The sequence below is a fragment of the Aphidius gifuensis genome, linkage group LG1 (assembly GCF_014905175.1).
Source record: "Aphidius gifuensis isolate YNYX2018 linkage group LG1, ASM1490517v1, whole genome shotgun sequence".
NCBI classification, from domain to species: Eukaryota; Metazoa; Arthropoda; class Insecta; order Hymenoptera; family Braconidae; genus Aphidius; species Aphidius gifuensis.
In genome coordinates this window covers 9932162-9956466 of record NC_057788.1, presented here as the reverse complement: position 1 = coordinate 9956466, position 24305 = coordinate 9932162, and the positions used below count along the sequence as shown (strand labels likewise).

Below are 24305 nucleotides of genomic sequence, written 5' to 3'. Positions count from 1 at the left end.
TCCTTGATAAATATCAGCTCGAGTTTTTTATTGATTCAACGTAAAATAATTCATTTTATTTTTTTTTAATTTTCACATAATTATCAAGCACATTCTTTCACCAATTAAAAATATATTATCATTTTGAGATCCTCTTGAGCCATCCTCTTGTACCGAAAGGATAAATCCATAGTTCTACAATCGATTCCATATTACTAACATACTTAATTTTTGTTTTTGTATTTTTATTATGTATCGTTATATTATGACTCTGGAATATCTCCATTAGCAGGTGTAGTAAAAATTAAAAAAAAAAATTAAATTTGTGTTACAGAAGATGAAAATGATACAGGATCAGAAAATGAAGATACACATGTAACTGGAGAAGAAGCTGTAGATTTAACATCAAATAGATCATCACATCATGAAGAGGATGATGATGAAAGAGAGGCATCAGAATCACCAATGGATGAAGATGAAGAAGACGATAATAATATAGATAATATTAAAAATGATGCTCATAATGATCCTATTGATGATGATGAAAATTCAAAAAAACAAATTGAAAATCTTCAAGATGCAGAAAATAATAATGATGGTATATTTTCATTGGCATCTGGTCATACGAGTCATGTTACACTTGAAGCATTACAAAATACAAAAGTTGCTGTTGCACAATTTGCAGCAAAAGCATTGGCTGGTTGTGTTGATGACTCAGCAAAACGAGAGTTTGAATTAGTAAAAAGTACATTACAAGAATTACAAGATCAACAATCTCGTCAAATACAATTAATTGATCATTTACAACAACAATTATCAATTACACATAAACAATCTGGTGATAATATTAAAGAAGAAGGTAGTGATCTCACGTCAGTACTTTCATCACCACTAGGATTTTTATATCCAAAATCAATATCAAGTTTAACATTAAATCCATTAACAATACCATCATCACTATTACTACCAACAACTATAACATCACCACCAACACCATCAACAACGCCAACGACAACAACAATGGCAACAAATACATTATCATCAATTGGTACAGCAATACCATCATCAGCATCAGTAGCAGCAACATTAGCAGCAACAATTGCATCAAGACCATTACTTCATCATCATAATATGATGACATCATCAAGTTGTTCAACAACATCAACATCACCAGTGACTGTAATATCAGCTCCAAGCTTCACAAGTCATCATGATGATTCTCGTTCAAATAGTTTATCACCAGTATCACTTGTATTACCAACATCAACAACAACAACAACATCAGCAGCAACAACACCAATATCATCGTCATCATCATCATCAATAATTGATACAACAGCTGCAGTACCAACGATAACAACACATAATAATAATAATAATAATCCATCAAATATGTTACCATCACATCCAGGTTTAGCATCAATATCATCATCATTAGCATCAACAATTATAACAAATAATGATCCATTACCACTTAATGAACCAAATACATTGGAAATGTTACAAAAACGTGCACAAGAAGTACTTGATAATGCAAGTCAAGGTTTATTAGCAAATAATTTAGCTGATGAATTAGCATTTAGAAGTGGTAAAAGTGGTTCACGTTTATCACCATACGATTCAAAATCATCTGGTGGACGTGGTGAGCCATTCTTCAAGCATCGTTGTCGTTATTGCGGCAAAGTATTTGGCAGTGATTCGGCACTACAGATCCACATTAGATCACATACAGGTGAGCGTCCATTTAAATGCAATGTATGTGGAAGCCGTTTCACTACCAAGGGCAATCTAAAGGTTCACTTTCAACGGCATACTGCTAAATTTCCACATGTTAAAATGAATCCTAATCCTGTGCCTGAACACCTTGACAAATATCATCCACCTTTATTACAACAATTGGCTGCCTCTGGGCAACGTTCATTATCATCACCACCATTACCACCACCTCTTCCACCACCGCTACCACCACTACCACCATCATTACAACAACAACAACATCAACAACAACAACAACAACAATCACCACCACCACCACCTCCACCACCACAGCCACCATCATCATCATCATCATCATCAACAGCAACAACAGCAACGACATCGTCATTATTATTGTCAACAACATCAACAGCAACAACAACGACATCATCCTCACCTATAATTATTCCTGGTGGTACTCCAAATACAACAAATTTACATTCACCGTATCGTCCACAACAACAACAATCACCTTGTTTATTACCACCAACAACGCACGGTTTTTTAAGTCCTCAACCACCCTTACCAATGAATATTGCGTTACCAATTGCAGCTGGTGTTTTACCATCCTTTTATCATCGTCTTCCAATTATAAATAATTGTATTGGTGCTATTAACAATAATAATAATAATAATAACGATGATGATGAACAAGATTTACCTGAAAATTTAAGCAAATCAACAACAACAACAGAAACAACAACAGCAACAACAACAATGCCAACAGAAACAACAGCTCCAACGATATTATCATCAAGTGTATCAACATCAACAACAACATCACCATCACATTCACCCCGTTCATCACCTTTATCATTATCCATGCAATCATCCTCAACATTACAAACTACTACCTCCTTATTAAATAACAATAATAATAATAATCATAATAATAACAATAATAATACTCCAATTCATTCCTATCATCAACATTTACAACAACAACAACAACATCTTAATCATAGTGAAACATCACGTGATAGTATTATAAAACGTGAACAACAATCATCACCAGAACCAAGACCAATGAGTTGTGATAATAATAATGATGATAATATGCAAATAATACCAAAAAAAGAACCAGAAGAAACAATTGATGAATTACCAGATGAAGAATCAGAAGAATTATTTGAACCATTATCACCAGCATCACGTAATAGATATTTAGATCATTCAGTATCAATGAATTATCATCAAAATATTATTAATGAACGTATGTCACAATCACAACAATTTCATCATCAACAACAATTACAGCTACATCATCAACAACAACAACAACAACAACAACAACAACAATCATATGAAGATTGTAGTATGGATAGTAGTAAAGTAAGTGGACATTGTATTGATGATGATGACGATGATGATGAAGAAATGGATGAACAACCAGAAAATTTATCAGCACGTGAATCATCAATACGTCATTATCAACAATCATTAAATTATCATAATCAATCTGGTGCATCACCAGCAAGTAGTACAGCATCAAGTGGAAGTTTACAAACATCATTTGCTGGTTTATTATATCCTCCAGTAACAACATTACAAAATTCACATAATAATAATCATCATCAATCACATAATGTTAAATTAAATAATAATGAAAATATGATGGTTGATCCAGCACGTGATCCAGCAGTATATTCAAATTTATTACCACGTCCAGGTAGTAATGATAATTCATGGGAAAGTCTTATTGAAATAACAAAAACATCTGAAACATCAAAATTACAACAACTTGTTGATAATATTGAACATAAATTAACTGATCCAAATCAATGTATTATTTGTCATCGTGTATTATCATGTAAAAGTGCATTACAAATGCATTATAGAACACATACTGGTGAACGTCCATTTAAATGTAAAATATGTGGACGTGCATTTACAACAAAAGGTAATTTAAAAACACATATGGGTGTACATAGAGCTAAACCACCATTACGTGTATTACATCAATGTCCAGTATGTCATAAAAAATTTACAAATACATTAGTATTACAACAACATATACGTATACATACTGGTGAACCAACAGATCTTAGTTTAGAACAAATACAAGCTGCTGAAGTTAATGATTTTCCACCAGGTTATCCACCACATCATCCATTAGCATCATTTTTACCACAAGGTTTTCCTGGTTTACATAATGGTCCTGGTGGTTTTCCAATTGGTTATCCAGCAACACGACATTTATCAATGGAACATCATCCATCACATGACGATATGGATATTAAAGATAGAATAACAGCACATTATAATCATCAACGTTATATTGATGAACAATCAGAAGATATGATGGATGATCAAGATGATGTTGATGATGAAAATAATGAAGATGATGATGATGATATTGATGATGATGAACAACGACAACAACGACATCATCATCTTCTTCTTCTTCATCATCAGCGTCAACAACAACAACAACAACATCTACAACAATTACAACAACTACAACAACAACAACAAAAACAACAACAACGTGATAATGATATTATGTCAAATTGTGATGAATCACGTGATAAACGTGAATTAAATGATATTAATGATGATGATAATGATGATAATGATGATGATATTGATAATGATGATAAAAAGACTGAAAAAAATGATAATAAATTAATATCATCAATGCCTATTAATTTTTCAACATCATTAGCTGCACTTGAAAATCAAGTACGTACAATAACAACAATGGCAACATCAGCTGGTTCAATATCATCACTTGATAAATATCATTGTAGTGAAAAAAGTACAAGTCCAGTAAGTTCAATTATTGGTACACCACTTGATTTAACACCACGTGCATCATCATCACCTGGATCAATTGTATCAACATCAACACCACCACCACCATCATCACTGCCACAATTACCTTCAACAACTGCAACATCATCAACAACAACAACAGCAGCAACAACAACAACCACAGCAGCAGCAACAAATCCATTTGGTATGTTTGCTGGTATAATACAAGCTGTATCATCATCATCGTCATCATCTGCATCATCATCATCAGCATCATCATCACCAAATAATTTACAAACATCAAATAGTACTATTGGTGTTGGTGTTAATAGTAGTAATAGTGGTATTGGTGATGGTAATGGTAGTGGTAGTGGTACAACTGGTGTTGGATCATCAATGAACGTGATCAATCCAGGAACTGGTGGAAGCGGTGGTGGAGGAGCACTTGCTTCACTAACAACATCCTCTGTACTTGCTGCATCATCGACCTACAATCCGCTCGGTCTCGCTGTTGGAGGCCCAGCAGGTAGGCGCTGCTAGCACCAAGGCGAGCTGCAATTCCCACTACATACACAAACATTTACAACAAATATCATTCACACAAACATACACATCATTATCTCCAATTTCTTTCTTTTTTTTTTTTATTTAGTTTCCATCAATTCACAAACAACATATCTTTTTCTTTCCCATTTTTAATTATATATTATAAAAAAAAAAAAAAAAAGAAAATAATAATAATTAAAAAAGAAAATCTAGAAAAATTTTAAGATCTTTGTTTTTTAAATTTATTATTAAAATGAATAATAAAAATTGTTAAATTATATTAAATTTGTGAAAAATTAATATTATACCTTATTTTTAACACAAATAATTTTTATTATTATTTTTTTTTTTTTGTTAATGTATTTATGTTGAATGTCATCGAATTCACTGTGCACTATTTTCTCATTTTCCTTTTTATAAATAATTTTTCCTTCAGTATTTGTATATTTTTTAATTTTTTTTTTTTCTATATATAATATATATATTTGTGTATCCAATTTTTATTCTTATTCGTATGAAAATTATTTTATATATATCTGTAATTACTAGCTGTCAATATGAAATTTTATTTTTTTTTTTATTTTTCTCTGTTTATATTTGAATAATAAATAAAGTAAAAAAAAAATTAAATTACTAGTTAATATTACTCGCGAATGGCGTTATATGTAAAATTCGAAATAAAAATCATGGACTTTACCTTGACGCTTAAATCCTTTTATATTTTTTTTTCATTCCCATTATTTTTTATTATTTATTTTAATATATAAAATATATTTTTTTTTAGTTAATTATGCATAAGCACACTATTTTTCATTTATCTTTTTATTTTTATTATAAAAAAATACTACAATTATTATTTATTTAAATATTCTCGAGCTCGATAAACCTTGATCAATATATATTATTACTTGTAGCATATCATGAAAATTCATAAAACCAATAAAACAAAATCATTAATAAAGACAAAAAAAAAAAAAGATAGCTTTTGTAAAATTTAAAAAAGAGAAAAAAAAAAAGTAGATAAATTTAATAAAATAAAAAAAAAAAGTTGTTGAAATGAGCTTGATGTGATTTTAACTGAACTTTGACACGATTTGTTGCAGTACGTGGCAACACAACGTGTAATATCTGCTACAAAACATTTGCGTGTAATTCAGCACTGGAGATACATTATCGGAGTCACACGAAGGAGCGACCATTCAAATGCACTATTTGTGACCGTGGTTTTTCAACAAAGGTAAGTCACTATTTATTTTTTTTCTTTATATTATTGTTTTTGTTAACATCATGCTTGTAATTTCCATTCGTGTGTGGTTAAAAAATAAAAAAAAAAATACTTAAAGAATTTGTTACGCTATAGATTACTTTAATAAACAAAAAAAAAAAATAATAAAAAATAAAAAAACCAAATAAATAAATAAATAAAATTTTGCACACGCGAAATGTTGCAATAATAAGTCAGTCACACCCCCAAAATATCGATTAAACCATACGGGGCAAAAGAAAAAAAATAGCTAAAAATTTTCAGAATGATGATACAATAATGAGAACGTGTAAATGTATGGATCAACGTGATGGAAGTACAACAATCCAATTACAACAACAGAATAAACAAAATAATCAGTGTGGACAGAGTGGACAGAATACAAAAAGCAGGCGACGAAGGAACGAGGATAAGAAGAACCGGGGGCGGACAGTTATCGGAGGGGGGCGGGGGGCTCTGACGTCTGTCTGTGCTACCTCTGTCCACCTGCCCCCGCGGATGCCAGCCGCCCTCGGACTTCTCGCCTCGAACCACGTCTTCCTGGTAATCTCAATCCTAGTTCACTCATTTTCCACTTTTTTTTTTTTTTTTCAATTATTTTTCAATTTAATTAATTAATTTATTAATATGAAATATCATATAAATAAATAAATATTTTATAAGAAAATTTAAAAAATTATAACAAAAAAAAAAATTAAATATAACTAATTATTTTTGAATTTTTTCTTCTGTTTTTTAAAAAATAAATAGGGTAATATGAAGCAGCACATGTTGACACATAAAATTCGTGATTTACCATCTCATATGTATGGTGATTCAAAACAAGTTGGACAATCACCACAATCTGGTAATCAAGAACAACAACAACAACAAAGATCACAAGAATTACGTGATCAAAGACATCATCAAGATCGAGAAAGTTCACATAGTCCAATGGAACCAGATGAATCAAGTTTACCACCACCGCCACCACCACCACCATTGCCACCATCTGCATCAGCACCAGCAGTGACACAACCATCATTGCCATTACCATTACCACCACCTTCATCACCAATGACACCTTCGTCACTTCATGAACAACCTATGCCAATAAAAAGATCACCAACTGAGGGTGATCTTCCAGCCCCAAAGAGACCGAGTAAGTTACCACAATTTTACTATGTCCTCTTTAATTATCTCTCTTTCTATTTCCCTTTTTTTTTTTTTTTCTATATCTTATTTAAATGTATCAAATCCATTGGTGCTTTTTCTTTGCAGCTTTATGGCTCATTTTTTTATTAAACAAAAAATAAATAATAATGTACTTAATGAAATAGTAGAAACACAAAAAAAAAAATCAATGCATGCATATTGTGTTCTCAAATTACAGTAGGACTCGAGGCTTCTTCAATCGATTTGTTCTTGATATAATGGTCTCCCTTTTTTTTTTTTTTTTTATATATATAATCTCATAATATCTATTCAGAAAAAAAAAAGATAATAATTTAATTTAATTTGTAAATTTATATAAAATAATATTAGTGTTACAAATATGATTAGAAGGGATATAAAAGATGATACAAAATAGAAAAAAAAAAACAGTTGTATGAGAGTGTGTGTGTGTGTGTGATTGCAGGCATGTCCAGCAAACACTTGTGTCACGTTTGCAATAAGAATTTCTCTTCATCATCGGCTCTGCAAATTCATATGAGAACACATACTGGCGACAAACCATTTAGATGCACTGTTTGTCAAAAGGCGTTTACAACCAAAGGCAATCTCAAGGTATATAAATTAATAATAATAATATTTAAATTTTTTTTTCCAATAATTTAATTATATTTTATTTCTATTTGACTTACAATGGCTTTTTTTTCACTTACTAATTAATTTACTGATTTACTTGAAATATAAAAGAATTAAATAAAAAAATTCATTCGGATAATTAATTTATTGATTTTATTGAATATAATGTAGTCAATATTAATTTGCCCTCGGCTTTTGCACTAATAAGATTATATATTAATATCAAATATAGAATAATGTAAATTATATTTTTATTTAATTAATTTTTATATTTTTTAAATGTTAGGTTCATATGGGAACACACATGTGGACAAATGGAGCATCAAGAAGAGGCAGAAGAATGTCACTGGATTTACCACCACTTCCAATAACACCAAAAGACTCGGAATTTTTACAAAGACGACCTGATCTTTTTTATCCATATTTACCAGGTCCAGGATTTCTTAATGGTGTTCAACAAAAGGTTAATATTATTTAAAATTATTGATAGTAATTTTTGTATGTAAATGTTTTTATTAATATTTGATAATTAATGTTAATATAGTTGAGTGAAATATCAGTAATTCAAGGAAACAATGGTTTACCAGTAAATCATCCAGCAGCTGGTAAATATGCTGGATTATTTGGTTCACTATATGGTGGTGGTGGTGGTTTAAATCTTAGTGTTGGAAATGGTTTTCCCATGGACAAAGGACCACTTGTGCCAAGTAATAATTCTCATGATGATGGTAAACCATTAGTACCATCTGGCTCAATGCTTTTTCATACACCATCACCATCACATTCACCAAGTACACCATCATCAAATACAGGCAATCAAAATTCAGCTAGTATACCACCATGGAATAATGAAACATTACAACATCATTTTGAACGTGATGGTCCATCAAGAGACAATGACAATGAATCAACAAGTCCACCAGCACCACGTTTACCACCAACATCAACAACAAGAGGTGAAGGACTCGCTGCGTGAGATTAAATTATATAAAAAAAAAATTATTTTAAATTATTTAACATTTAAAAGACATTTTAAAAAAAAATTCGAAAAAGAAAAAAAAACAAATTTAGTTGACTGCATTTTTAAAACAATCAGATAAAAGTCAACTCTAAAACAAAAAAATTTTTTAAACAAATGAATATATATTAGAATAATAAATGGCATTTTATTCTTAAAAAGAATTTTTTTTTTTTTTAAATAATTAAATTGCAATTATTCCAATTGAATGACGATATAAAATTTGGAATATTTGCACATTAAAATTAATTATTAAACCAGTTAAAAAAGGACATTCATGTTCCTATTATCACACTAGTCGTAAATGTTGTAAAACTTGATCAAAGGACTTGTTTATTAATATTTTATTTTCATAAATATATGTGTATATATATTTTTTGTTTTTTTTTCTTTAAATTAAAAACTCCCAAATTTATTTCGATTTGAAAAAAAGAAAAAAAAATGTGACAATTATTTTTAAATTTAGAAAAAGTTCGAAATTAATTTTTAAAATAATTGATGAATGATAGAATTATTCATTTTAATTCGGTGCAAATGAGGTAATTATGGAGTTGATTAAGTGCATCTGTGCCTAGACTGAGCTCAAGGGTTACATTTATATCATAAAATAAAAATTACATAAATGCTTTGGGCCACAAGACACGTGGTGCATTATGATGCACTTAATTATTAATTTAATTCATATTAAAGACTTTTAAATTTCGATATTATTATAAATCTAAATAAATTAAATAATAAATAATAGTAACAAAATTTATTATAAATAAATTAAATAAAAACTGATGAATGAATGACTTGTAAAATGAATGAAATGAATAAATGAATTGTAAAAAGTTTTAAAAAAAAAAAATAAGAAAAGACGCAGAAAAATGTATAAGATAAAAATTGTATATGTGGTTAAAATACATTAAGTAAATTGAAAAAAAAAAAAAAAGATTAATCTAAATAAAGAAATGCAAAAAAATAAAAAAATAATGATTATAAATTAATATAAATAAAATGAATATAAAAAAAACGAAAAAAAAAACGAAATAAAAAATGGAAAAAAAATGAAAAAAAATGATAAGATTTGTTGTAAGTAAAAGGCCGGCCCGGCGACGCCCCTCGATGTGATATGAGAGGAGCAGCCTGCAATCTATAAACCAATGTACTTATATCCTGTATCATATAGTATTATCACAGATTAGATTTAATAGTTAAGTTAATTAATAATAATTTGTGTATAATTATACCAATTAAATATGAAAAAAAAAAAAAGTTGATTATGTTGAGTGTAAATGTATCTATGGCATCGCAGTCATCGCGATAGATACAAAATTTTTAAAACAAAATAACGATTATTATAAATATTTATAAATTCATTCAAAATAATAATTATGTTTTTTTTTTCCTGTTATAAAATTACCCGATAGTTCAACTGTATGACCCATCATCATCACCACACACGACTGAAAGCCAAAAAAAAAATTTTAATTTATTTTGTCTGATTATTATGTGCATTTTTAATTGAAATTCAAGTTAATGGAATTTGCATTTTTTTTTTGTCTCTTTCACTAGCTCTCTATCTCTCATTTCCCAATTCTTGATAACCCGAAATTTTGCATTGTCATTATGAGACAATTAAAGTTAAAAATATTATACAATAAAATCAAAAAAAAAAAATTTATTCAGTATTGATTTATTCATTTTATAATATTGTTATTAAATTTTTTTTTTTATATATGTATTTTTGAGCATTGAATCATGTCGCTTAACAGCGCCCAATCATATCGATAAAATTTTTGATATAAAAATTTATGAATGAATTTTTAATAAAATGTGTAAGAGATAAATTAAATTGTGAAAATATATTTATACGTTGGCAACGGTAATAGTTAAAAAAAATATTTCAGATAAAAAAATACACTGGCATTGATGTGCAAATTGTTTATAAAAAATAAAAAACAATTTGGAGAAAAAAATAGAAATTAATTAATTGTATTTATATAAAAGAAAAAATTCTTAGATTAGATTAAAAAAATCAGACAAAAAATATTATTTCATAAATTTTATCTATCAAATTAAAAAACAAAAAACTTTATCGAAAATAATATAAATATATCAACATTTATATAAAATATAGATAAAAAAAAAAAAAAACAAATATTTAAACTCAATTTTTCTATATAATAATAATGGAATTTTTTTCTCGCATACCAATGTTGTGTACTAGATCCAAAGTGTTAATAACATAAATAAAAAACCTAAAAATAAATAAATAATAATAATAAAAATAACGACAGTGATAAACAGTTGATAAAAAGACTAAATTAAAAATTGAAGAAAAAAAAAAATTAATTACGAGGTATACAAAAAAAAAAAAAATAAATAAAATGTGTCGGTCTTTGTGTCGTTTGCATGTATTATAAATAAATAATCTTCGTAAACGCGCAATGGAAAATAAAATACTATATAGAATTTGTAAATAATAATTAATTTAAATGAATGAATGAAAAGAGAAAAAAAATCAAATAAAATTCATGGAGGGCTCCATTCGGGGTCAATCTATATACTCACCAATGCGTGCTGCATAATTTCACATATATATCAATAAATAAATAATAAAAACATCATAATAATCATAATAAAAATAATAAAGCTGGCTCTTTGAGTGTCTAATGATCCATCGAAACAAAAAGAAAATTTAAAAATTATATTAAAATAAAGTGTTGCTTACGATGATTATGTTTTTTTGTAAATATTGTATAATCCGTGTATCATATAAACATCACTAAATTACGTTACGAATCATTATATCTATGATAATACAACAAGAATAATAAACCATGATTAATTAATGACAAATTATTAATATGATTTCATTTTATATTTTTATGATAATATAGGTTGTACTTGTGCTTTCTGCGTCTGTGGACGTTTGTTTGTACATAGCTGCTTATGAATATTGCTAAAAAAGAATTTCATTTAAAATTTCACTTGGATATCATCAAACCTGTAATTACATATGGTCGATTAAGGGTAAAAAAAATTGTTCAATACAAAAAATTATATAAGAAAGTATTTTTATTATTGAACTTTGTTTTAGAAAAATATAGACATTTGAGTTTTTATGATTTTAAGTAATATAGTAAACAATCTTCTTTTACAATGTCTTTGACTTGGTAACGTATTTTATGTCTTTCTAAAAATACATTATGGAAAAATATTGAGCGTATAAATAGAAGAGAAAGTATACGATAAATTTAAGAAAAACAATATTCAACAACCAACCATTGAGATTTAATTATTGACTTAGAAGCTTTGATTATTGACCCATCGCTTATTCTCATATGTAAAATGATACCATTTGTACGATTTTTAGTTGCCAGATCAGCAGCAATAACCAAGTCACTTGTCAAATCAGTAATAGCGAAAAGATCAATCTTTTCAAGATCTGGGTTATTTTTTATAAATTGAATAATACCAACATCTGTAAGTTCGTCGCAATAAGAACAATCGAATTCTTTTAATCCTCTTAATCTGATAATGAAGCTGTCTGAAATATCATGGCCTACGTTCAGTTTTTCTAAATTTTTCATGTTTGTTAAAGCAACGAGAGTTGTATCAGTAATATGACTACTTTTACCCTGAATATTTAAACTTTTTAGGTTTTTACAATTATTAGCAATAGCAATAATTGTACTGGCTCCAAGATTTTTTGCAAAACTTAAATTTAGATGTTCCAGATATTGTAATTTTGATAACTCATCAAGAACAGATGAAGAAGAAAGTGGCTCACCATCAATAGGTGATACTATAATACATTGAGAAATTTCTAAACGTTTAAGTTTTTTACAATTGTTTGAAATTGCAATTATTGATCCTTCACTCAGCTTAGTACAAGGGAGAAATATTAAACTTTCAAGATTTTCCAACTCTGTTAGCTTCTTTAAAGCAGTTTCATTCATGGTCGAGTCATTAGGACTTATCTTTAAGTGTTTTAAATTCTTGCAATATTTAACAATTGTATTTGCTAAGTCAGGCATTATATTACAATAAATACCAAGATATTCCAAGTTTTTAAAATTTATCCATTTCGCAAGAGGAATTTCATCTAGATCATAATGCCCCGATGGAATATCAAGATGTTTTAGATTTTTGCATGTACAAATAATAGTATTAACTTCTATTGTAGAAAGGTTCTTCGCTTCATACTTTGCACTCATTGTTAAGTCGATGTATTCTAAATTAACGAGTTTATTAAATGAAGGAAAGTTTGCGTGTTTATCATATAATCCAATGTGAAGATAAACAAGTGTTGTTATGTCTGCTATTTCTTGAAGGTTTATACTGTCTAAACAGAAGCCAACTGATGTTAATTTTTTGAGATTTCTGAATCTTTGAACGGTCTGAAAACACTAGAAATTTATTTGTATTTAATTAATTGTATTGATTGTCACTAGTGATACATAAACAACTACTTGATATTCAATAAGAACTTACCATAGAAATATTTTGTCCTTTTTGATTCCAAAAAGGTGGTTTAGAAAATAAATGAATTTCATTAATGTCTTCTGGAAGACTATCAATTATTGCAGAGAGATTAATTGTCTTACTCCAGTTAATGTGAGTCACCGTTATTTTGATGCATTTCAATTTATCCAACTGTGTAAATGCTTGAACAAAATGATCAGCATTATTAATTAAGGTATTATCATAAAATTCACATTCCAAGGTTGTCAAATTTTTACAGTGATTACCAATAAATGGCATGATACTTGAATCACAAACATTTGAGAGAGACAATTCCATTAGATAATTACTACATCTTAATAATATTTTTTCGAGGTAAGATTGTGTCAACAAAAGGTTATCATAAGAACGTCCAATTGATGATTTACATTTGTATTTTTTAATGTCATACCAAGCTAGTTGGCATGCCTCTTTCCATTTGGTACAAACTAGAATAAAAAGTATCAAATTTAAAATATAATAATAGAAACATTGATATTTTATTAACAAAAAAAAAACTTTATTTTGATAATAATATTGTATACCTTCTTCCATGTCTATCCTCTCTGGTATTGGCAGCAGCGAGATGATTTTTGCTAATGAGTCGTAGTCCAGTGAGTTGATGACAACTTTTCGATCACCATCAGTCTCAACAGAGGTTGCTTGGTCTGTCTCAACACATATTTTTTTTGTATTCATTTTGAACCCTGAAACTATACATTACAAGAATGATGATCAATGTAAATGTCACCCAGAATAATAAAATAAACAAAAATAACCTTAAAAAAATTATATATACTTAAGATATAGATCAATCAAAGATGATGATTTACCAGCAAAAACAACATCAATAAAATTACATTTTGAGCTAAATAATATTGAATGTCATACAGTATGTTATCATACTATAGATACGTGATTGTTTTATAAATGTAATTGTTAAAATTATAAATTTTTATTTACCTCAATTGATCCTTTGATTTTTTGATAATTAATTTAGTCTTTGATGCAATAAATTGTGCTATTGTTGTTTGTTAATCTTATTTTATTGCCTTTTATATGGATTAATATGGATGTCATGAATGTCAACAGATGTAAAAAAAAACAAATAATTAATAAACCTGTGTAGAACAGTGTAGAACAGTGTGGAATATAACGTGATCCTAGCTAGAATTCTATGTTACCAGCATGGTTTTGATAACTGACTACAATTGACTACTGAATTTATTGAGTTGACTACACTGACAATGCATTTATCGAAATCAAAACTCGTAGTCAACTTGTAGTCAAAACTAGTTTAAAGTTTCAAATTGTAAATAAAAAAAAAAAAAAAATTTCGAATATTATAGATGATCATTATCATTGATAACAAACAAATAAATTGTGCTGTAATTCATTGTCAGCTGTTAAAAATTAAACCCAGTGTATCATCAAACTACATTAAACTACTACTACATTAACTACTTTATTTGTTCAACTCAATCTTCTTGTATTTATTATTTCATCATTTTAATTACGATACGTAATGGTTAATTCAATAAATAAAAATTATTTTTGAAATACAATATTTGTTTTTTATTTTTGACAAGTATTTAGAAATAATTTTGTTTTATTTGTTTAGGTGAATGATTGTTCAATTCATTTTCGTAAATTTATAAAAAGAATATATTGTCAATAAGATGCGATTGTCATGTTCAAGAATTCACCTTACTAACAATTTAGTAATATATCAATGCAACAATAATGCAACAAAAATTTTTAAAATAATTTATTATTACTATACATAACACTTGTAATTAATTAGATGACTTTTTTTTTTTTTATAATATATTTTATATTTTTATGTATTACAATAAAAAACGAATTATATTCATTAAAATTATGAATTAAGCGTCTCAAAAAAAATGCATAGCAACGCAATTTATCATCGATAAATTTTATATAAAAAGGTCTGCATAAGAACAATTGTTTTGTATTTTATAAAATTTAGATTGATATTGAAAATACAAAGAGTGGGAATGCCATATGAGTTGCCAGTCAGCCCTAGCTGTTTGATAAATTTTATGTTCATTCGTTTGATCAATTTTCATAGATTTTATAAAAGGTTTGTTATTTTTATAAATGAAAAAATAAAAAAAACACAACGACAATTACTAGAAAAAAAAAATCAGCTGTCGTTAAATTAATTTGATAATCGAGGAAATATTATTAAGATGTGGTAATTATCTAAAAGAATTGTCTCTCAAATGTTGGTGATTCAAGTACCATTATGCCATTTATTGGAGATCATTGTAAAAATTTCATTGAAATTTCACTTGGATATCATGAAACCTGTAATTACATATGGTCGCTTAGGGGTAAAAGAAAATTGTTCCACACAAAAAATTACATAAGAAAGTATTTTTATTATTGAACTGTGTTTTAGAAAAATATAAACATTTACATTTGAGTTTTTATGATTTCAAGTAATATAGAAAACAAGTTATTATAGAAAAATATTAAGCGTATAAATAAGAGACAAAGATATACGATAAATTTAAATTAATTTAAAAGACAAATCTAAGTGATAACCAACCATTGAGATTTAATTATTGACTTAGAAGCTTTGATTATTGAAAAATCATCGATTACTATGTGTAAAATGATACCATTTGTACGATTTTTAGTTGCTAGATCAGCAGCAATAACGAAGTCACTTGTCAAATTATCTATCCAGCTGACATTAAGAAGTTCAAGATCTGGATTATTTTTTATAAATTGAATAACACCAGCATCTGTAAGTTCGTCGCAAAAACAGCAATTTAATTCTTTTAATCCTCTCAACCTGATAATGAAGCTGTCTGAAATATCACACATGCTTACGTTTAGTATTTCTAAATTTTTCAGGTTTGTTAAAGCAACGACAGCTGTTTCAGTAAATTCACAAAAGCTATAACTGATACCTAAATATTTTAGGTTCTTACAATTATTAGCAACAGCAATAATTGTACTGTCTTCAAGATCTAATGAGGCAAACAAACATAGTTCTTCAAGATATTGTAATTTTGATAATTCATCAAGAACAGAGGTTGAAGACAGTGGGTCACTATCAACAGATGGTACTATAACACATTCAGCAAGGTCTAAACGTTTAAGTTTTTTACAATTGTTTGAAATCGCGATTATTGATTCCTCTTTGAGCGAAGAATACTCACCATCCAATATTAAACATTCAAGATTTTTCAACTCTGTCAACTTTTTTAAAGCAGTATCCATTATATTGTCACTAGTTATTATCAAATGTTCCAAATTCTTGCAATATTCAACAATTGCATTCGCTAAGTCAAGCGTTACATTACAAGAAATACCAAGATGTTGTAAATTTTGAAAGTTTATCCATTTCTTGAGAGGAATTTTATTTACATCATAAGGACCTCGTGGAATATAAAGATATTTTAGATTTTTGCATGTACAAAAAATGGTCTCAAGTACTTTTGTAGAGAGGTTGAACGCATTATACTTAATACCCATCGTTAAGTCGATATACTCTAAATTAACGAGTTTATTAAATAAAGAAAGGTTTTTGTGTCTATGATCATTATACAGTCCAATGTCTAGATGAACAAGTGTTGTTATGTCTGCTATTTCTTGAAAGTTTCTGTGGTCTAAACAGAGGCCAACTGATGTTAATTTTTGAAGATTCTTGAATCTTTGTAGAGTCTAAAAATAATAGAAATTTATTTTAATAATTTGTATTCAATTGATAGTATTGTTTGTCACTGGTAACACGTGAACAACTAGTTGACGTTCAATGACAACTTACCATGGAAATATTTTGTTTTTGATCAGACAGAGGTGCAGCAAATAAATGAATTTCATTAATTTCTTCTGGAAGACTATCAATTATTGCAGAGAGATTAATTGTCTTATTCGTAGCTTGGATGACATTTTAATTTATCTAACTGTGTAAATGTTTTTCACCAGTGATCAGCATTATTAATTATGCAAATTACATGTCTAAATTCTACATTCCAAGATTGTTAAATTTTATCAGTGATCACATTGGTTTTTTGCAACACATGTTCTTTTTGGCCTCATTTTAATTGAATTCTAAAAAATATATATTCACAAAACTAATGATAAATTTAAATGTATAATACAACCAGAATAATAAAATAAACAAAAACTGCATGTTCCAAGATGTACATCACAGATTTATGATTTAGCAGTAATTACCAGTAAAATTAACATCAATAAAATTATATTTAATGTCAAATAATATTGAATGTCATGCAACAATTGAAACATGTATTTTTATTTTATAAATGTACTTATAATTATTGTTAAAATTATGAATGTTGATTTACCTCAATTAATCCTTTGTTTTTTGTTATTTTTAAATAAATGTATTGATTTACTGATGAATCCAATTAGACAATTTTGTATGTAACGAGTCATAATCCAGTGAATTGATGACAACTTTTTTTTTATTCTTGTCACCATCATCAGAGATTTGTTGGTCTTTCACAACACATCTTTTTTTTGGCCTTTTTTTATTATTGTGACCGTCATCAGAGATTTGTTGGTTTTTCGCAGCACATCTTTTTTTTGGCCTCATTTTAAGTAAATTCTAAAAAAATATATATTTAAAAAACTAATGATAAATTTAAATGTATACAACCAGAATAATAAAATAAACAAAAACTGCATGTTCCAAGATGTACATCACAGATTTATGATTTAGCAGTAATTACCAGTAAAATTAACATCAATAAAATTATATTTAATGTCAAATAATATTGAATGTCATGCAACAATTGAAACATGTATTTTTATTTTATAAATGTACTTATAATTATTGTTAAAATTATGAATGTTGATTTACCTCAATTGTTCCTTTTTTTTTTGTTATTTTTAAATAAATTTATTGATTTAATGATGAATCCAATTAGACAATTTTGTATGTTTGACCGTTAAATGTTAATTTTGCTATTGTTATCCTGGATAACCTTGATAATTAATATATCGAGTTGATAAATGAAATATGCATTGACCAGAATTGACATGAAAAAAAAAAAAAACACCATCACACATGTTATTGTAAAAAATCCACGTGTGATCCCAGCTAGAAGTCTACGTTACCAGCATGGTATTGATAACTCATTAGTTGACAATCCATTTAATCAAAGTTTAAAATTGTTGCAAATAAAAATTTTTAATTATAGTTATAAATGATAACAAACAAATAGATTGTGCTATAATTTATTGTCAGCTGTTGAAAGTTAAACCCAGCGTATCATCAAACTACATGAAATATAATTACTAATTACTTTAACCGTTCAATTAAATCTTCTTGTATTTATTTTTTTATTTCAAATTTAGTTAATTAAATAAATTAAAATATTTATTAGTTTAGAAATATAATAGTTGTTTTTTATTTTTGACAAATCTTTATAAATATTTTTGGCTATATACAAAAATATTAATACTGTCATTTGAATTATTATGATTTCAAGTAATATAGAAAACAAGTAATACTAATAATGTGGTCATTTATTAATATAATATATTGTCCATAAGATGATTGTCGTGATCAAGAATTTAACTTACTTACAAAGCTACTTAAATATTATCAAACCTGTAATTACATACGTACCATTTAAGGTAGAAATAATTGTTCCATACAAAAATTATTTGAGAAAGTATATTTATTTTTAAACTTAGTTTTACAAAAATATTAACATGTAAATCCAACAACTAACCATTGAGATTCAATTATTGCCTTGGAAAGTTGTCTTATTAAATGATCAAATATTCTTATGTATAAAATAATACCATTTGTACGATTTTTAGTTGCCTCATTAGCAGCAGTAACCATTTTAATTGTAATTTTATAAATAGAGCAGACATCAAGAAATTCAAGATCTGGATTATTTTTTATAAATTGAATAATACCAACATCAGTAAGATTGGAACAACTAAAACAATTTAATTCTTTTAGTCCTTTTAATTTGGTGAGGAAGCTGTCAGTAATTGTATCAAGAAAATTTACATTGAGTTTTTGTAAATTTTCCAAGTTAGTCAAAGCAATGAGACCTGTTTCAGTAATATCTGTGCAACGTCGGATATTTAAACTTTTTAGGTTTTTACAATTATTAGCAACTGCAATAATTGTACTATCTTTAATATGCAATGTCTCACTCAAATTTAGATGTTCAAGATATTTTAACTTTGATAACTCATTAAGAACAGATGGAGAAGAAAGTGGTTCACCATGAATAGATGGTACTATAGTGCAACCATGAATTTCTAAACGTTTAAGTTTTTTACAATTGTTTGAAATTGCAGTTATAGATTCTTCCTGAAGCTTATAATTCACGCTTACAGTATCACTATTCAATATTAAACTTTCAAGATTTTTCAACTCTGTTAACTTTATAAAAGCAGTATTATTTATAATGTGATAAGCATAATGTATTCTCAAATGTTTTAAATTTTTACAATATTCAACAATTGTATTTGCCAAGTCAGGCATCATATTACAAGTAATACCAAGATATTCCAAGTTTTTAAAATTTATCCATTTCTTGAGAGGAATTTTAGCTACATCATAAGGACCGAATGGAATATCAAGATGTTTTAGATTTTTGCATGTACAAAAAATAGTCTCAAGTTCTTTTGTGGAGAGTTTGTTATCTATAGATGAACTTGTAGTAATCATCATTGTTAAGTCGATGTATTCCAAATTTACGAGTTTATTAAATAAAGAAAGCCCTTCAGGTATATCATATAGTCGAATGTCGAGATGAACAAGTGTTGTTATTTCTGATATTTCGTGAAGAATGGTGTCCGACCAGAGACCATGTAATGTGAATTTTTTAAGATTTTTAAATTTTTTCAAAGACTGAAAATAACAAAAAATTTATTTAAATAATTTATATTTGTTTGATTAATAGTAGTATTGTTTGTCACTAGTCATAAAAAACTAGTTGGTATTTAATAATAACTTACCATAAGAACTCTTCGTTTTTTAAACACTACAGATTTAGAAAATAAATGAATTTCATTTATTTCTTTTGTAAGACTCTTAATTACTGCAGAGAAATTTATTGCTTTACTATAACACGGCCTATGATTCACTGTTATTTTAATGCACTTTAGTTTATCCAATTGTGTAAATGCCTGAACAAAGTGGTCAGCATCAAATTCTAACGAATCAACAGGAAATTCACATTGAAGACTTGTTAAATTTTTACAGTGATCACCAACAAATGACATGATACTTGAATTACAAACATCTGAGAGAGACAATTCTATTAGATAATTACCACATCTTGATAATATTTCTTCGAGATATGATTGTGTCAACAAACGGTTATCATAACAACGTCCAATTGATGTTTCACATTTGTATTCTTTAATGTCATACCAAGCTAGTTGACATGCCTCTTTCCATTTGGTACAAACTGGAATAATAAAACGTATATCAAATTTAAAAATTAATAATACAAGCGCATTGATATTTTATTTAAAAAAAAAAGAAACTTTATTTTGATAATAATATTTACCTTTTTCCATGTCTATCCTTTCTGGTATTGGCAACAACATGATGATTTTTGCTAGTGAGTCGTAGTCCAGTGTATTGATGACAACTTTTTGATCAATGTCACCATCATCAGAGGTTTGTTGGTCTTCCTCAACATATATCGTCTTTACACTCATTTTAAGTAAATACTAAAAATACTGTTATCAACGTCTTCGAGAAGCCGAGGTTTTTTAAATACAGAAAAATATGTTATTAAGTTCTGCTTTTTTTTTTTTTTTTTTTTATTAACAAAAATCCAAATTTTTATTTGAAAACAATTTAAAGGTTAAAAACACGTGGGTCACAGTAATTTTTTTTTTTTTTTTCAATAAGTAAAAGCTTTTTTTCAACTATATTCAACATAATCTTTACCTGGAACTCTAGGTGAACTCCCTGCAGCTTTTATAATTTTTGAAATTCATAATTGTCGATAAGTAAAATTCTACAATATAATGGTCGGTAATTTTTTAGAGAAAGTCAACTGCAGTCAACTATAGGGATATGCGATACTCGGCGATATATCGGAACAGCCGATATATCGCATATATATATCGGATACTTTTACTCGATACTTTACTCATTGAACATTACCCTTTTTTTTTATTTTAAAAATACTCGATATTTGATATACCGAGTACTTTTCAACCAGATATATCGGATAACCGGTATTTGAAAAAAACAAATTGATACCGAATACTTTTAAAAGTATGGCACATCCTTACAGCCAACAACCAGCCATTGAGATTTAATTATTGACTTAGAAGCTTGTAATATCGACGCATCAGATATTCGTATGTGTAAAATGATACCATTTGTACGATTTTTAGTTGCCTGATCAGCACCAATAATCAAGTTAGTTCTAATCGTATCAATAGAGCAGACATTAAGAAATTCAAGATCTGGATTATTTTTTATAAACTGAATAATACCAGCATCAGTAACTTTATCACAAGCTTCACAATACAATTTTCTTAATCCTTTTAATTTGATAATAAAGCTGTTGGTAATTATATCATCAAGAAAACTTACATTAAGTATTTGTAAATTTTTCAAGTTTGTTAAAGCAACAAGAGCTTTTTCAGTAATAGCTGTGCACTCTCGGATATCTAAACATTTTAGGTTTTCACAATTATTAGCAATAGCAATAATTGTACTATCTTTAAGCTTTTCTACAAGACGTAAATTTAAATGTTCAAGATATTGCAATTTTGATAACTCATCAAGAACAGATGGAGAAGACAGTGGGACATCATCAATAGCTGATACTATCATGCATTCAGCAATTTCTAAACGTTTAAGTTTTTGACAATTGTTTGAAATAGCGATTATTGATTCATCATAGAGATCAATCGGACCATCCAATATTAAACATTCAAGATTTTCCAATTCTGTCAACTTCGTTAAAGCATTGTTTATAATGCCATAAGAATAATATATTCTCAAATGTTTTAAATTCTTGCAATATTTAACAATTGCATTTGCGAAGCCAGGCTTTAAATGACAAGAAATTCCAAGATGTTGTAAATTTTGAAAGTTTATCCATTTCTCAAGAGGAATTTCAGCTACAGTATAAGGACCTCGTGGAATATCAAGATGTTTTAGATTTTTGCATGTACAAAAAATAGTCTCAAGTTCTTCTGTTGAGATGTTGTCCGCACAATACGCAGTACCCATCGTTACGTCGATATACTCTAAATTAACGAGTTTATTAAATAGAGGAAGGTTTCTGTGTATATTACTATGTAGTCCAATGTTAAGATGAACAAGTGTTGTTATGTCTGCTATTTCTTGAAGGTTTATGTTGTTCAAACAGATACCAACTGATGTTAATTTTTGAAGATTTCTGAATCTTCGAAAAGACTGAAAATAATAAAAATTTATTTAAATAATTTGTATTCAATAGATAGTATTGTTTGTCACTGATGATACATATAAACAAGTAGTTGATATTTAATAATAACTTACCATGGAAATATTTCGTACTGGAACATCCCTTATAGGTTCAGAAATTAAATGAATTTCATTAATTTCTTCTGGAAAACTATTAATTATTGCAGAGAGATTAAATTTCCATTTCGAGCAGTTGTGACCCACTGTTATTTTAATGCATTTTAATTTATCCAATTGTGTAAATGCTTGAACAAAGTGGTCAGCATTATCAATTAGAGAATCATCATTAACTTTACATTCCAAGGTTGTTAAATTTTTACAGTGATCCCCAACAAATGGCATGATACTTGAATTACAAATATCTGAGAGAGACAATTCATTCAGATAATTACCACATCTCAATAATATTTTCTCAAGGTATGGTTGTGTCAACAAACGGTTATCATAACAACGTCCAATTGATGTTTCACATTTGTATTTTTTAATGTCATACCAAGCTAGTTGACATGCCTCTTTCCATTTGGTACAAACTAAAATAAAACGTATATCAAATATAAAAATTAATAATAAAAACATTTTATTAACAATAAAAGAAACTTTATTTTGATAATAATATTCACCTTTTTCCATGTCTATTCTTTCTGGTACTGGCAGCAGCATAAAGATTTTAGCTAATGAGTCGTAGTCCAGTGAGTTGATGATGACTTTTTGATCCATGTCACCATCATTGGAGATTTGTTGGTCTTCCTCAACACATATTTTTTTAGCATTCATTTTAAGTAAACTCTGAAAATATATATTAAAAAAATGATGATGAATTGAAATGTATAATTATAGTATATGGTTGTTAACAACCAGAATAATAAAATAAACAAACCATTAAAAAAAAAAACTATAAATCCCAATAAGATATATGTCAATAATTAACAGTTGATGATTTATCAGCAAAATTCACATCAATAAAATTATATATTCAAAGCCAAATAATAATAAATGTCATGCAACATGTTAAAATACAATGGACACACGAAATTATTGAATAAATGTAATTGTTAAAATTATAAATTTTCATTTACCTTAATTGATCCTTTGATTAGGTGATAATTAATTTAGTAGTTAGTGCAATAAATTTTTTCCTTTTATATAACACAATGTCATTGACTTGGTAACGTATTTTCTTTTTTTAATAAATGTATTAATGTAATGTCGATTTTTAATTAGAAAATTTTTTACGTTTGACCTTTAATTTTGCTATT

At 27.6% G+C, this 24305-nt stretch overlaps 3 protein-coding genes across 8 annotated transcripts in view; 1 reads left to right on the top strand and 2 right to left on the bottom strand.

Moving 5' to 3' along the window:
* The window catches only part of LOC122847750 (homeotic protein spalt-major-like), a 31100-nt gene extending 21939 nt beyond the window's left edge, over window positions 1-9161 (top strand). For 2 of the 4 annotated variants that reach the window (XM_044145602.1, XM_044145601.1), the window contains exons 2-8: window positions 314-5014; window positions 6138-6271; window positions 6563-6841; window positions 7049-7439; window positions 7917-8065; window positions 8373-8549; window positions 8631-9161. In XM_044145602.1, the coding sequence (XP_044001537.1) occupies window positions 314-5014; window positions 6138-6271; window positions 6563-6841; window positions 7049-7439; window positions 7917-8065; window positions 8373-8549; window positions 8631-9062 (6263 nt within the window). In that variant the 3' untranslated portion in view covers window positions 9063-9161. The remainder of the gene's footprint in view (window positions 1-313; window positions 5015-6137; window positions 6272-6562; window positions 6842-7048; window positions 7440-7916; window positions 8066-8372; window positions 8550-8630) is intronic. The other 2 variants (XR_006373404.1, XM_044145603.1) reach the window with 2 other exon arrangements.
* A 3085-nt stretch (window positions 9162-12246) lies between these two features.
* LOC122847747 overlaps window positions 12247-24305 on the bottom strand; it is a 32222-nt gene continuing 20163 nt past the window's right edge. Inside the window, exons 1-4 of one of the 3 annotated variants that reach the window (XM_044145597.1) lie at window positions 14559-14721; window positions 14141-14308; window positions 13587-14044; window positions 12247-13501 (exon numbers count right to left, since the gene is read on the bottom strand). In XM_044145597.1, the coding sequence (XP_044001532.1) occupies window positions 12347-13501; window positions 13587-14044; window positions 14141-14294 (1767 nt within the window). In that variant the 5' untranslated portion in view covers window positions 14295-14308; window positions 14559-14721 and the 3' untranslated portion in view covers window positions 12247-12346. Of the gene's footprint in view, window positions 13502-13586; window positions 14045-14140; window positions 14309-14394; window positions 14473-14558; window positions 14722-24305 lie in introns of those variants that run through there. The other 2 variants (XM_044145599.1, XM_044145598.1) reach the window with 2 other exon arrangements.
* LOC122848096 (F-box/LRR-repeat protein 2-like) lies at window positions 21859-22833 on the bottom strand. The gene has a single exon (XM_044145971.1). The coding sequence runs from the start codon at window positions 22831-22833 to the stop codon at window positions 21859-21861; it is 975 nt and encodes a 324-aa protein (XP_044001906.1).

Excerpts from the sequence above, each read along its gene's own strand:
- LOC122848096 (XM_044145971.1), bottom strand. The coding sequence starts at position 22,833 with ATGGGTACTGCGTATTGTGCGGACAACATCTCAACAGAAGAACTTGAG.